Source organism: Pygoscelis adeliae, unplaced genomic scaffold, assembly GCF_000699105.1.
Source record: "Pygoscelis adeliae isolate BGI_AS28 unplaced genomic scaffold, ASM69910v1 Scaffold238, whole genome shotgun sequence".
NCBI classification, from domain to species: domain Eukaryota; kingdom Metazoa; phylum Chordata; class Aves; order Sphenisciformes; family Spheniscidae; genus Pygoscelis; species Pygoscelis adeliae.
In genome coordinates, this window is record NW_008825285.1 from 695,003 (window position 1) to 708,895 (window position 13,893).

General features: G+C 35.6%; 1 protein-coding gene across 1 annotated transcript in view; it reads left to right on the top strand.

Annotated features, from left to right (window-relative positions):
• The window catches only part of ESYT2 (extended synaptotagmin-like protein 2), a 63,494-nt gene that overhangs the window by 27,047 nt on the left and 22,554 nt on the right, over window positions 1-13,893 (top strand). The window contains exons 7-13 of the mRNA XM_009329893.1: window positions 4,150-4,205; window positions 9,162-9,282; window positions 9,900-10,076; window positions 10,487-10,569; window positions 11,908-11,956; window positions 12,628-12,717; window positions 13,302-13,397. Coding sequence (XP_009328168.1) covers window positions 4,150-4,205; window positions 9,162-9,282; window positions 9,900-10,076; window positions 10,487-10,569; window positions 11,908-11,956; window positions 12,628-12,717; window positions 13,302-13,397 — 672 coding nt within the window. The remainder of the gene's footprint in view (window positions 1-4,149; window positions 4,206-9,161; window positions 9,283-9,899; window positions 10,077-10,486; window positions 10,570-11,907; window positions 11,957-12,627; window positions 12,718-13,301; window positions 13,398-13,893) is intronic.

Consider the following 13,893-nt stretch of genomic DNA (forward strand, 5'->3'; position numbering starts at 1 on the left):
TGTCAATATTTATTGCATATTTTAGAATGACTGTTGTTACAAGTAGCAAGAATATGATCTGCTTCATCATTATGAAATATGCTGTAATTATTAATTTTTACCATGTTGTTCACTTAATGCTTTTGAGTGTTGTAAAAGCCCTTGTATATTTCAGAAAAAAATGCCATTCTGAGATGATGACACATTCTATGTTTTGAAGTTATTTTATAATGAGAGCAAATATCAACATCCCAGATACGAATAATTGCAGAGTAGCCATCTAACATTAATTGTTTCTACTGTGTAAAAGAGCAAAGAGACCATAACTGTTTACCTTGTGTTTATAAAAGTTAGGATTTTAGAGGTATTCCTGCCTTTGGGTAAGGACACTTTTTCATTAAAATTTCTAGACTCCAAAAATCTATTATTTTATCACAGAACTTACTTTCGGAAAGCTATCTATTTCCACCCGTTTATGCAATTTGGTCACTGGAGCCACTATTACATTTGGAGAATATCTTTCCTAATAACATTATTTTGTTTACGTCCAGCGTTGTGTGCCTCTGGAAACATGAACTTGGAAATTCAGATTTATATTAAATAGTATCTGATGCTCTGTTTCATTTTGTCATGCAAGATAATTTTAATACACATAATCAAGTAAATAAATGACTAAGAGGATGTCTTTGGAACGCACTAGTTACAAAGACAAAATACCTTAACTGCGAAATGTAATTACCAGTAGACAAATAAAATTTTTCATTTTTAATTTATCCAGTGATGCATTTCACCAATGATCAAAAGGCTAAAACAGAAGTGATACCAGCAACTAATGCAAGAAGTATTTTATCTTTGTTTCTTTATGCCCTAAACTGCAAAAAGGAATTATTGCTATTTAATGAAAAGTTCAAAATTCTGTTACTTTTTTTCCTCTGTCATATTATTTTCAGCGTCTGTTTGGGATATTGTGCTGAAAAGTAAATCAAAAGGAAAAATTAACTTTCTGATGAAACTTTCAAAATACAGTTTTAGAAATCTCTTAAAAATAAACCTAAGTTTTCACAGTAGCATCAATTCTTCAATATCTTACTAGAAAGCTCCTGTTATTTCTAAAGCCACAAAATTCTTATAGGAAACACCTTACTCATAGTTCAGCAGAGTGTCTCAAGCTTTACATTTCTGTTCTCTGTACTGCTACTATTTTACTGTGGATACTTTGAGAAAGTGTTTTTTAAGGGTAGGAGCAGAACAATAAAAATGTTGTGTGGTTTTTTTTTTTCTGGTATCATAGTTTCATCATTATTGTATCTGAGATATTTAATATATTTCCTGGGCAAAAATCACTATATGAAATGGATGGATAAAGGGAATACTCTGTAATTGTCAAGGGGAAAAGGGAGGATGCAAAGGCATAATTAAATATAATAAAATACATACAACTGGCAGAAATGTATTGTTTACTGCATTTTAGCTCACACAACATAACAGTATGTGAAGTAAGAAAATGAATTGAATAGAGCTAAACCATGAAGTTTAGCTGTCATTCTGAGGGCTCGATGCTGTAATGACAGAATGAAAATTTGTTTTGACTTTCATTCTTTCAGAGTCTGGGAAACATGAATATCCTGAAGGGTTTAGAAAATTGCATTTAGAGGAAGCAAACATAAACCGTAATGATCTGTATAAATTTATACATACTTTGTTCTAAATGTGTTGGTTTCTAAATGTTGAAATATGGCAGATCTCCATTGGATTCCTTTTAGTTGATGGAGGTAGAGAGAAAGCTTCTTTGAATCATCTACTGGAGTTTAAGTTAGATGCCTATACTAGAGTCCCTATTTCTGTTTGTCTCCTGACTATATGGCGATACAGGAGTGTAATATGGTAAAAGAAGGAGGTTAAGAAAAATCTTGCAGAAATTTTCTGAATGGATATCAGCAGGGTAAGTGCTACATTTTAAGCATTCTATTGAAGTCTGTAGGTTTATTCACCATTCTCAATAGCATAGTTAGGAAGACACTAATCTTACTCCCTGGATGGGACCAAATGTTTGTGTTCTGTTGTAATATGCTCACAGACTCGTAGAATAGTTGAGGTTGGCAGGGACCTCTGGAAGTCATCTGGTCCAACTCCTCTCCTCACGCAGAGCCACCTAGAACTGGTTGCCCAGGACCATGTCCAGATGGCTTTTGAGTATCTCCAAGGAATGGAGACTCCACAACCTCTCTGGGCAACGTGCTCCAGCACTCAGTCACCCTCACAGTAAAAAAGTGTTTCCTGATGTTCAGAGAGAACCTCCTGTGTTTCAATTTGTGCCCATTGCCTCTGGTCCTGTCACTGGGCACCACTGAGAAGAGCCTGGCTCTCTCTTCTTTGCACCCTCCCTTCAGGTATTTATAGACATTAATAAAATCTCCCTGAGCCTTCTCTTCTCTGGGCTAAACAGCCCCAGCTCTATCAGCCTTTATTATAGGAGAGATGCTCCGGTTCCTAAATCATCTTCATGGCCCTTTGTTGGACTCTCTCCAGTATGTCCATGTGCTGAGGAATCCAGTACTGGACCCAGCGTTCCAGGTGTGGCCTCACCAGTGCTGAGTAGAGGGGAAGGATCCCCTCCCTCAGCGTGCTGGCAATGTTTTGCCTAATGCAGCCCAGGATACCATTAGCCTTCTTTGTGGCAAGGGCATATTGCTGGCTTGTGTAGATTCTTGCAGTACATCCCAGGATATGTCTTGCCTTTTGTTTTGGAATATTCAATTATTAAATCTTACTACCTTTTCTGTTGAAGAAAGGATAATGATTTTTTTTTTTTTCTGCTTAATCGTTTGTTACAGGTAGGCTATGTGCTTCATAGATAACATTGTTGAAATGTTTGGCCACCATTACAAAAGTATCTTAGGTAACAGTGCTCCTTATGTAAGTAAACGTATTATGTGAATACTTCGACTAAAGATAACACAAAGGAAATCACTAATTTAACTATTAATAGATCCTTTATAAAGAACGGTATGTGCTGGTTTTTTAATAGAAAATGAATGTAGGGTGATTCTTCTTGCCTGTTTGTGGAAAGATGCAACATAGGTTCTTGTGGAGATTTTTTGTTTTGTGTCAGCATTTAACTGAACCACCACAATTAGTTTCTTAACTGAGGAAGCTCAAAATCCTTTTAACTTTTTTCATGCAGTTATCCTTAGATTGGGTTAGTTGGATTTGGAAGCACAGTGGTAGTTGGGTGTGTTTGGATTTGTTTGTTGCTTATATTCAGTTAACTTCTATGCAGTTAATAGAAAGTTTTCACTGAGAAGGGGGATAAGGAAACTCAGTTCTATTAGTTTTGTTGTCTAGAATGAGAAGATTATAGGATTGAAAAGGACATTAGAAATCAGTTGTTAATGCCAGCAGCCCTGAAACAGAATAATGTACCTTTATAGCATCTGTATGTCTAATATTCTGTAAAGATTTTCAGTGAAGGAAGTACATATAATCTAGCAATGAGTTATCCCTATTAATTATTTCTGAGGATGTTTCTCACTTCGATACCTAATTCTGTTGATACCTTTCTTCTTTACTGCATCAGTGGTAGAATGAATTTGTCTCTTTGTCATTGAAAACAGCCTCCTCTGTGTTTGCAAGCTGTTGTCACGTCCTCCTTCCACCTTCTTAAACCCAATCCTTCATTCTTTCCGTTGGTCATGTCTTCTAGATCTCTTATTTTCCTGGTCTCAAATGGGATTCTTCATCAGCTTATTATACTTTGCAAATTCATGTTGGTGACTGTTCATCCATAACAGTTCCATGGTGAATATTAAAATATTTCTCCAGAAAATAGGACCACATTTCATTATTTGATATTGGTTGTATGTAGTAGATATTATGTACGTGTATATATTGGGGTGTGCTTGTGTGTATTTATGTGTATGAGTGGAAGGGTGGGTAAGAGGATGGTGAGTTGTTTTTATAACTCTGTTTTAAAAACCATGGCTAAAAATTATTTAGCATGGAAGAGGTTTTGGTTTTCTGTTTAAGAAAATCCTGGAAACTGGTTATTAACCCTCCCCTGATCAGAATCTATAGTGATCAGGTTTATTTATTCAGTGTTGTGAATTCTAAGTTGCTTTTCTTGGTGTTTGTTTTTTTTTTTTTCCTTTCTCTTTTCTCTGTAATTCACAGCTTTTGGAAATTAACTGGACTGGACTGACCAATCTTCTGGATGTTCCGGGACTGAAGTGAGTATATGTAAAGCAGTGTTTGATATTCCTCCACCCCAGTAAACCCCAGATAATCTGAAGACCATCAGCTAAATAATTTTAGGTTAAATGACCCCGAGCAGTTATCTCTTAATTTAGAATTATATTAAATTGTTCAGTATGTAGGAGGTAGTGATTTCACTACAAATGAAAGTACATCAAAAGTATATCTAGTAGGTCTTGTTAAAAACATTTTGAAAAGATCACTTTTAATCTGCTTTTTTTAGTGTTCTCAACCTTTCCAGATTTCCAGAATCTCGTGAATTTCCCATCTGCCATCTCCTAGGACAGCAGAAAGACAGAGAGCCTTATTTTTCACACCAGTGGGTTCACAGCATCATGGCTTATGGTTTTATATGCTGATATATCTCTAGTTGCTTGTGTAAAGGTAGTTAGAAATACCTTAAGACAGTAATCAAATTAAATAAACTTTCTAATCTCTTCAAGTACTTACTTTTAAAGCTTTCAGTTTGTTATGTGAAGATCAAATGGAGTAGCAAAAATATTGACCATATATAGCTAGAAAAAATGCTTGGCTTATTCAGAGCTTTTCAAAATAGTACGTAATAAAATCCCAAAGAAAAAAGCAGAAGCAGAGGTGAAAACCAAGCTGTTTTGAAGCATTGCAATCCTGATAAGATTAAATCCAGGAATATATTCATAATTATCAAGTTGTAATAGTTACCCAGGGGCTTTTTAATATTGAGACGAGGGCTAAGGGGATAATGGTGGATCTGCTACATATTTGGATTTTGTGACTAGTCCTTTGATTGGATCCCGTACTCTCAAGAGTTGGCTGACTCCAGAATTATTTTTACTGTTTAAAAACAAGAGTTTGAATTTAGGTATTAAATTAATCCTTTAGTGCTCAAATGCGTGACTGAAATGGATTTTGCTTTACCTAGACATCTGAAGCCATTGCATGGAATCCCAGTTGAACAGTTTGAAATTACAACTTGCATTAAGTAGGTTAATGGCTGCAAGAATTGCTTATGTTTCAAGGCAGCTTAAGACTGCCTCTGAGGAAAAAGGTTTTCTGGAAGAGAGAGAAAATGGCTTCCAAAGTACAGCTCCTGAGTAATAATTTGCTATTTTGATATAACACTAATAAATTTATGTTTAGTACATAAGCTTACTAGGCTCCTGAGGTTCATATCATGCTACATATTTGCCTGACGGCAAACACAAAACCTCAAATGTAAACAAGATCTCCCTAAGTATCTCAAGTTTATGGTTTCCAGAGCAACCAAGCTTGGCCACATATGCATATAATGGTGCCATCTAGATGTGGTATAGTTTCTATAGTAACTGTAACTGAGGTGACTCATGCTCTGTCTTGCCAAGAGATTTCTTCAGTGCTGTATTGGTTTTTCTTATCTGTATAGATAGATTGTATATTTTGGTATGACAGCTTGACATATTGTAGTTGTTATGAACAATGATGAAAAAGAGATTGCTGCTGCCACAGGTACCTTTTTTGTCCTACGACTGTTGGCTGCACACTAAACTACTTATTTGTACTCTGTTTGCAAATGTCTTCTGCTAAATGAATTTCTGCATTTGCTGCTGGAAGCTTCCCTGTCAGCTGTTAACAACTTCCATTGTGCTTTGTACATGACTCCACAAGGAGAAGGACACAAAAGTAATTCATATTCCATCATTAGTATAGCTTACGGAGGAGTGGAATTAAAATCTTTATGTGAGGAGGAGCCAGGCTGTGAGAATACTCAAGTGCTGTCAGGAGGGAATGTGGATGATGGGAAGATGAATCCTGTTATGGTTGCTTGAGATATAGTAAAAATACTCTACGCAGTCAGAGATGTGCTGTCTCTGCAGTATGAACAAAGACGACGCAGCAAAAATACATAGCTGCTTAGTCTGTCACTGATAATTAAGTAGAGCTAAATAGAGAGCAATACAACAGAGTAGGTAACTGCCACTTATTTTTCTGCAATGAAATTGAGCTTTTTAAGACATTTACTATAATAAACTATCTGAAGCATTTCACGCTTCTCTCATTTTTGTGAACTGAAAAAATAATTGTATTTAGAATCAGTGACTTCAAGTTTTACAAATCTTAAGCTGTTTATCAATGATGCATCAACGTAAGGGTTTAAATTGATAGATCGTCCTCTGTTGCTTGATCAGTGATCTGTCTCTGTTTTCCATAGATCAGACCTCTTAGTTTAAGTAACAAAAGAATAAAAAAGATTGCCATTTTTGCCTTGTATTCATGAAGAATACTTTCCAGCTGGGAGCATCCCAATTGGCTAATATTTGGTTAGATAAGTTTTAAACAGCTTGAAAGTGTCATGTTGTTTTAGAATTAATTTAATTCATTATTTAGTTATGATCTTTGGTATTCTTCTTCAGCGCCCTGCTTTTAAAGATGGGATATCAGCTACCTCCTCTGAGTCTAGTTTCTCTGTGTAAAATTCTGTGAAATTCCATTAATGCTGGTTCATTTTTCATATTCATTTCTCAAATGTTTCAGTGAAATTCAAGCATTTATGTTGGGATAATATTGTGAGACTGACCTTTGGAATCACAGAGTTGGGGTTTGGCCCTAGCATGAAGGATTGCAAATACTTAAAGTGACTGGGCTCTGTTGTGCTTCAGGCTGTTTCTTTCTCTTATTTAAGAAGATGTCCTGTAGCTCCATTTGAACATGAATCAGTCTCTGAACCTTTCACTAGTCTAGGATAGGTTTATTTATGCCTATAGCTTATTTTGTAATGTATGTGATCTTAACTAAATAGAGAAGAGCACGATAACCTTTCTTTCAAGGCAGCTCTGGTACCGTTGCCTCTCTTGCACTGCTCGTTTGCTTTCTCTGACCTAGGTCAGTTAGTTTTCTCCATTAATCATCTGTTCTTAAGACATGCACTTTACTGAGCATAAAGGGAGAGCTTTCTCTTCTTGCCAGGTAGAGACACTAACAAAAGCATGAACAAAACAAACTTACCTGATCTCTTTACTGGAGATTTTTCATCAAACTTGTATTTTGAAAAGTGCTATTGTTGCTTGTGTAGTTGCCATCACCTCAGCTTTTTTTTTTCCTTTTAACGTTAAGACTGTTTGAGATGTTTATCTTAAATTTTTAAGTCAACTCTAACAAAATGGGTTCTATTTTCTTGGCTCATTTTAGAGAAAGTTTAGCATACATAAGTTGAAAACTTGATGTTTAGCAAAACGGAACTGAAGAAGTTTGAAAAGCAACATGTTACAATGATGACTAAAGGAAGCTACTTACTTTCAAATAACATAATTATCTTCTTGTAGTAGTTGCCTTAAGAATTACTGAAACTATAAATTTGTAGGGTTCAGTGTTCATGTAGAATGAAAATCTTTGTAAATATGATTGCATAAGCTCTGCAAGAAAGGAAGGGGAGTGAAGACTCCTCTTCAGGACAGACGTGAATTAACTCACAGAAGTTGAGAAGAAACTTCTCCTCTGAGCATTTCCTCTTAACATTGTCCACTGTTGCTTCATTCAGAGAATAAACAGAGGTCTGCACAGACCTGTCCATTGATCTTGATGCAGCCTTGAGTTTCTTCTGTTCGTATTGTACTGGATGCCATTAAAAAGTCAGCCATGTTCTATCATGTATCGTAGTTCATCTGGATTTGCAGTGGAAGAGGGCAGCCAAGGGGATGCAGGCTATACAGGTCGCAAATCTCTGGTATGAAAGATCGATGTGAATTTGAAATGAGCCAGATTGTATTTAATGGGTTAATTCTGTTACCCGTCTCTACCATAATATGTTTATTGCTCACCACAAAATTTTCTTCCCAAATGAAGGTGTAATACATATTACATTTCACTGCAGCTTTTGTGTTTTTATAAATATGGTAGCTGCTGAGTCAGAGCTACTCCCAACTGCAGATTCAGTCTTAGAAAAAACTTCACAAGGTGATTAAACACAAGTGCTCCATCTGAAAAATGTTCTAAGGACTCAAACATTACCTGCATCTTAATTTCATAAAGACTGTAAAAGGAGAATCATAACGTGTGTTTAGGAGGAAAAACTGTTCATCTCTGAAGGAGCTCCACCAGCTTTAGTGAGAGTGCACCTGCAGTTCAGAATATCTCAAGCATTTTTATAATTTTCTCTCTGAACCTTTGTACGTACCCCTAAAATCTTCCTGGATGCTTGTCTTCCGTGGTGAATTGTAGCACTCCAGTTCTGCCTTTTTGCCAGTGTAGGCAATGTGTGTAACCAATGGTGTTGGTCTGACAAGGTACTGATTTGTTGTCAGTTCAGACCCAAACTGGGCAAACTCGTAGCTTAGGAAATCTTCCTCTTTTCTGTGTGTGTGTGGGATGGGGTTGGGTTTTTTTAAATGATTCATTACCAGTGTGATTGTACTGCCACTCCCTTTTTGCCAGAACAAAACCTGTTTTGCTTCCCTAGGCTATATTTTACTCGGCCACAAGCATGTTTTCTTTGTGTTTCTGTTTTAAATGACAGTCCTCCCAGCTCAAGAGGACAACTTGTTTCATAACACTACAGGAATGGTTAGCCAAACTTTCAGGGACAGTTAAATCATTATTGAAATACAAAAGTAGATTAACAGTTAACATCTGCTTGGTTATATGCAATGCAGGCAAGAAAACTTATGCAACAGCCTTTTACCCTGGGTGGCTTTAAAAGGCGGGGGTGAGGGGGGATCTTGGTGGTGGCAGAGAAATGAGAACTTTATATTCATCTCTGTGGTTTCTGCTGTTCAGTGTCAGCTGCTTCCACCTGGTGGCCATTTCGGCAAGAACCCTTTATTTTTAAAAAAGTGTTTAAAAAACAGATGTGTCTTCTACCTTCCCCCAAAAGGCAAATGTTTTCTCCATTTAGGTTGTTAAGCAGCAAAAAGAGTGTATTAGTGTGACATAACGTGTTTAATTCTCATGAAGTAACTGAGGATTATTTTCTCCAACAGTGGTTTATCAGATACAATAATACTGGATATAATATCCAACTACCTGGTCCTTCCAAATAGAATTACAGTCCCCCTTGTCAGTGAAGTGCAGATTGCTCAGTTGCGGTTTCCTATACCAAAGGTAAGCATGTTTCTGTTAATACTAATGATTTGGCATTTAGTTTTTTCTGTAGTAGTAACTGTTAAAGATAAGCACATCTGTGTGAATTTCTAAATATAGTTATTGCAGTAGTACAAGTTATCATGAATCCAGTCACTTATAATAGTTGATTTAATTTATAAATAATTTCTATGGAGTTAATTATGTTTCATAATAAAGCCAAGAAGGATTTTTTGTTTTGCTAGAATCTTAAACATACAATTTGTTAAAATATAGTTCAACTGTATAGACTAAAAATTAAGTAGTACATGATTTGTATTATCACTGCAAATTATTGTTAGTGTTCTTCACTTGAAAGTTGTTACTACTTATTGCTATTCACTTCCAGTAGCATGGCATTTCTTGATATAACTGGCATGTTTCTGATTGTTGATGACAGTTTTTCTTTTCAGTAATCTCTTGAGTGGTAGGTCTGCTGTGTATGTGGATCATCATTGATATCCCTTCATTTACAGTGTGTCCAAACTAAGTTTCATGTTAAGGAAATGGCAATGGAAATTATAAGACATATATTGCATAAATTGTGATGACATGGAGGCTTTCAGATTACTACATAAACTCATCTTTTCCTTTTTCAGGGTGTTCTAAGGATACACTTTATTGAAGCTCAGGACCTGGAGGGGAAAGATACTTACCTAAAAGGGATTGTCAAGGGAAAGTCAGATCCTTATGGAATCATCCGTGTGGGCAACCAGATTTTCCAAAGCAAGGTCATCAAAGAAAATCTCAATCCAAAATGGAATGAAGTTTATGAGGTATAATCAATAAAAATACCTTGTTGTGCGTTCTGTAAAGTTGTCTTCTAAAGTTTCTTTTGTTAAAGAAGATACTCTGGGGGCTTCCTTGAGGAGCTTCTTGATGTCTCCCTCTAAAAGGCCGAAGTTCTGTAACAAAACAGAAATTCTCCATTGATGTATATACTACTTTTGTCTAGACTAAGCATCAGTAATTCTGAAAAGTAGTCTAGTCTCTTAAAGCCAACATTAGCAAATTGCATCTGAAAAGCTCTTATACTTGCTCTACTCATTAAATTGCATCTTTTTTAAAGCATATTGATATGTTTTAATACACAAAGGCACTGCAGTTCAATGTTACACTGTTACTATGCCATTTAACAAAGCTAGTTAGTTTTACCATTGACAGTGCCATCTTACTGTACTTCCAGGCCTTAGTATATGAACATCCAGGACAGGAGCTAGAGATTGAGCTCTTTGATGAAGATCCAGATAAAGATGACTTCCTGGGAAGGTAAATGTTATGGACAATATGCTTGTAGGTATTGAAAAGAGATGAAATATTTTGATGTAATCTTTTTTTTCTTTTTGCATTTTATTGCAGTTGTAGTTCTGCTATATTACTATATGTATAAATTGATTATCTTTTCAAAATGGTGGCAGTAAGTAGTTCCCTAATTACTTCATATATGTAAATATATGTATATAAAAATGTGCTTGTTGTGTACATACGCATCTATATGTTTATATATTTTTTAAAAAATAAGGTAAGTATTGTGGATACCCAGAAAAAAAAAGGGTTGTGGGGGGGTTTTTTGTTTGGTTTTGTTTGGTGTTTTTTTTTTTTTTAGGAGTTGTACCCTACCTGCTTTAATGTTCATAAGCTACCACTGTCTTAATTATTTCTTCAGACAAAGTTAATATAGCTTTATAACCATGTATCTTCTTCATCTTCATCATTTTAAATGGCTAGCTCACGGTTTATTTTTCTCTAAGAGCTGATCTTAACTATTTGGTTAAAGAAAAAATTTTGCTGTAATGCTTTTGCAAACATTACTCACTCTTAGATTCTATAGGCCTACCTTTAGTGTTTACCCATAAACATTTCAGGGTTTTAGTCAGCTTCTTTCTCCAGTAATTTGTCACCTTTATTTCTTGCAGAGTTTTGGAGCTTCCCATTGTTGCTTTCCATACAGAGTAGAACTCCCTTATCTTTGCAGCTCCTTCTCTCTTAACAGGAGCAACAGTACCTACTTCTCTTCTCATTAAAATAAAGAAGTAGGTAGTACAAAGGCTTCTTTTCTTTGCACTTCCCTAATCTTACACTGAAGTGGTGGGGGGGGGAAGTGGCATAATGTGTACATCAGTACTAATAAAATATAAAGCCACGACAAATGTTCATGCACTGGCATGCAGTTGTCTGCCATGTTTAATTTTTAGCAGATTCCCTGGTACATTTTTAGCTTGTGTGAACTAGCACTCTCCAGACAATGCCAAAGCATGAATTCGGTCATAGCATCCGTCCAGGGGCTATTTCCAGTGGGTAGTTTGGATGGTGGTCACTGTTTTGAGAGTTTGGTCATACGTATGTGAGCCATATTGTGCCAGTTGCCCTTGTAGATAGAAAATGGGCTCTAGTATAGGCATATTTTCTGTTATCTTGCATTCATCTCTGTTCAGACATTTCATTCCCTACTTCTTCCTCTCTTAGGGGCTAAAAGAATAGTATTCTGCTCTTTTGATCTCAGTGGAAGCCTGGATACTCAGCAAGCACAGGGTGGGGTTAGAGTTCTATATTAGATTTTTTGCTTCTTGGTTAAAATACAGATTTTCTTTTTTTTCTTTTTTCTAGTTTGATGATAGATTTAATTGAAGTTGAAAAGGAGCGTCTTCTAGATGAGGTAAGTGTTCAGTAAGTTTTGGGTTAAAAAAACCCATCTGTTGCATATGTAGTTGTTCTTGTAATTTTTTTTTTTTCCCTGGGAATAGTTCCTGTATGTGCATGAATAACCTTAATGCTATAGAAGTAGATTCCCTGACAATCAATACAGTGGTTTAAGGGATATCTGAATTGGTGAAATCTGAAGAATACTGCCATTCTTCTTCTGTCTTGGGGTTTTAAGATTACTGGTATGTAAATGCAAAAAACAGTAACATATATTTGGTGAGACCTTTTTCTTGCAGGATAATAGTTAATTGCCTGATTTAACTATTAGTAGACCTAGCAGACTAATTTTTGTCCTATATGTAAGAGAGATTTTATAGTAATGTTACGCAGGGTTTGTATTTCCAGAACATCTTTACAGAACTTAAAGAATTCTCTTGATATTTTAAAAATGCTTTTACTGTATAACAGAGGTTTGCGTGGCTGTTTTTGTTATTCTCTGTTGTAATATTTAGTGTGAAATAGGACATTTTAAACAATGAATCAGATCTTTTCAGGTTATGCAGACTTCAGCTCTATGAGTTTTCTAGTAGAGCTTGGCACTTCCTAAATGTTCTGAAGAGCCAATTGCAATCATGTATTTGTTTGGTGTCAGATTTATTTCACATTACTTTGCTTAACTTTTAGTGGTTTACTTTGGATGAAGTGTCCAAAGGAAAATTGCATTTAAAACTGGAATGGCTCACATTGATGCCAACTGCTGAAAATCTAGACAAGGTATTAAAGGAACACATTACTTTTATCTGATCTTAATTGTTGTGGGGTGTTTTTTGTTGTGTTGGTTTTTTTTTAAGTTATTTATGTAAGTTATGTTAAGTATGTTAAGTAATTTAATTAAGCTAAATATGTAAGTAATTTAGTTCTCTAGCTGTTGTGAATTTGGATAAGCCTGTAACTTTATTCCAAGCTGTTTGTCTTTAGAAATCTCAAACCAGTCATAACTGTCAATGTACTCTTCTGGCATGGGATTTTAAAATGCTTTTGTCGTCCTCTTCTTTTCTTTTAATGTCGTGGTTTGAGAATATCAGCTAACATTTCATTAGCCTGGGAAATAAAGCTGGATATGATATTATAATCTGTCCAATCTAAAAAAAATAATTCGGAAATGGGGTGCAAATTTCCATAAAAATGGGTTTGAAATATCTATATGAGTCTTGAAAACTTACTTCCTATGTTTCATAGTGTGCATTTGTGAATGTTTGCGTTTTGGGAGATGTTTTTAAAATATTTTTCAGGAATGGTACAGAAATAATAGTTATTATTTGATTTTCAGAAAGGCTTACAGTGTGTTTTTGGTTTAGGTGCTAACAAGCATTAGAGCTGATAAAGACCAAGCCAATGATGGGCTTTCTTCTGCATTGCTTATTCTCTATTTGGACTCAGCAAGAAACCTGCCCGTAAGTTACATTCTGATGGATACCCTTTTGTCATGGGTATCTCTTGTGTACTTCCAGCATGTCTTGCTTGGTAGTATGGCACACTGCTTTACTAACACACATTATGCCATGTTTTCCATACTTTCTCTTGTTTCAAAACGTGTAATGTAAGGTCCACATTTCTAGTAGTATAGTATTACAGATATATATTTAATAAAACATTACTCTTTAATCAGTGTGATTCTTCTTTAAAGAATGCTCCTTTCCTGGACTTGAAAGGCTGCATGTTTTTATTACATGGTGTTTTCCATAAATAGTATGGGATTGGCATGAGGAATTTTAAGGAACTAACTGGGAAAAGGCCCACTTCCTTGAGTTCAGGTAAACTTGCTTGCTTTGGTTTAGGGTATCTGTGGTAGATTTGAAGGTACTGAAGTCTTCATCATGAAATTAATACTGTGCAGTTGATGTTACAGTGGCAGAATACTTGTACGCGATTTCTGTCAGGTTGTCATTT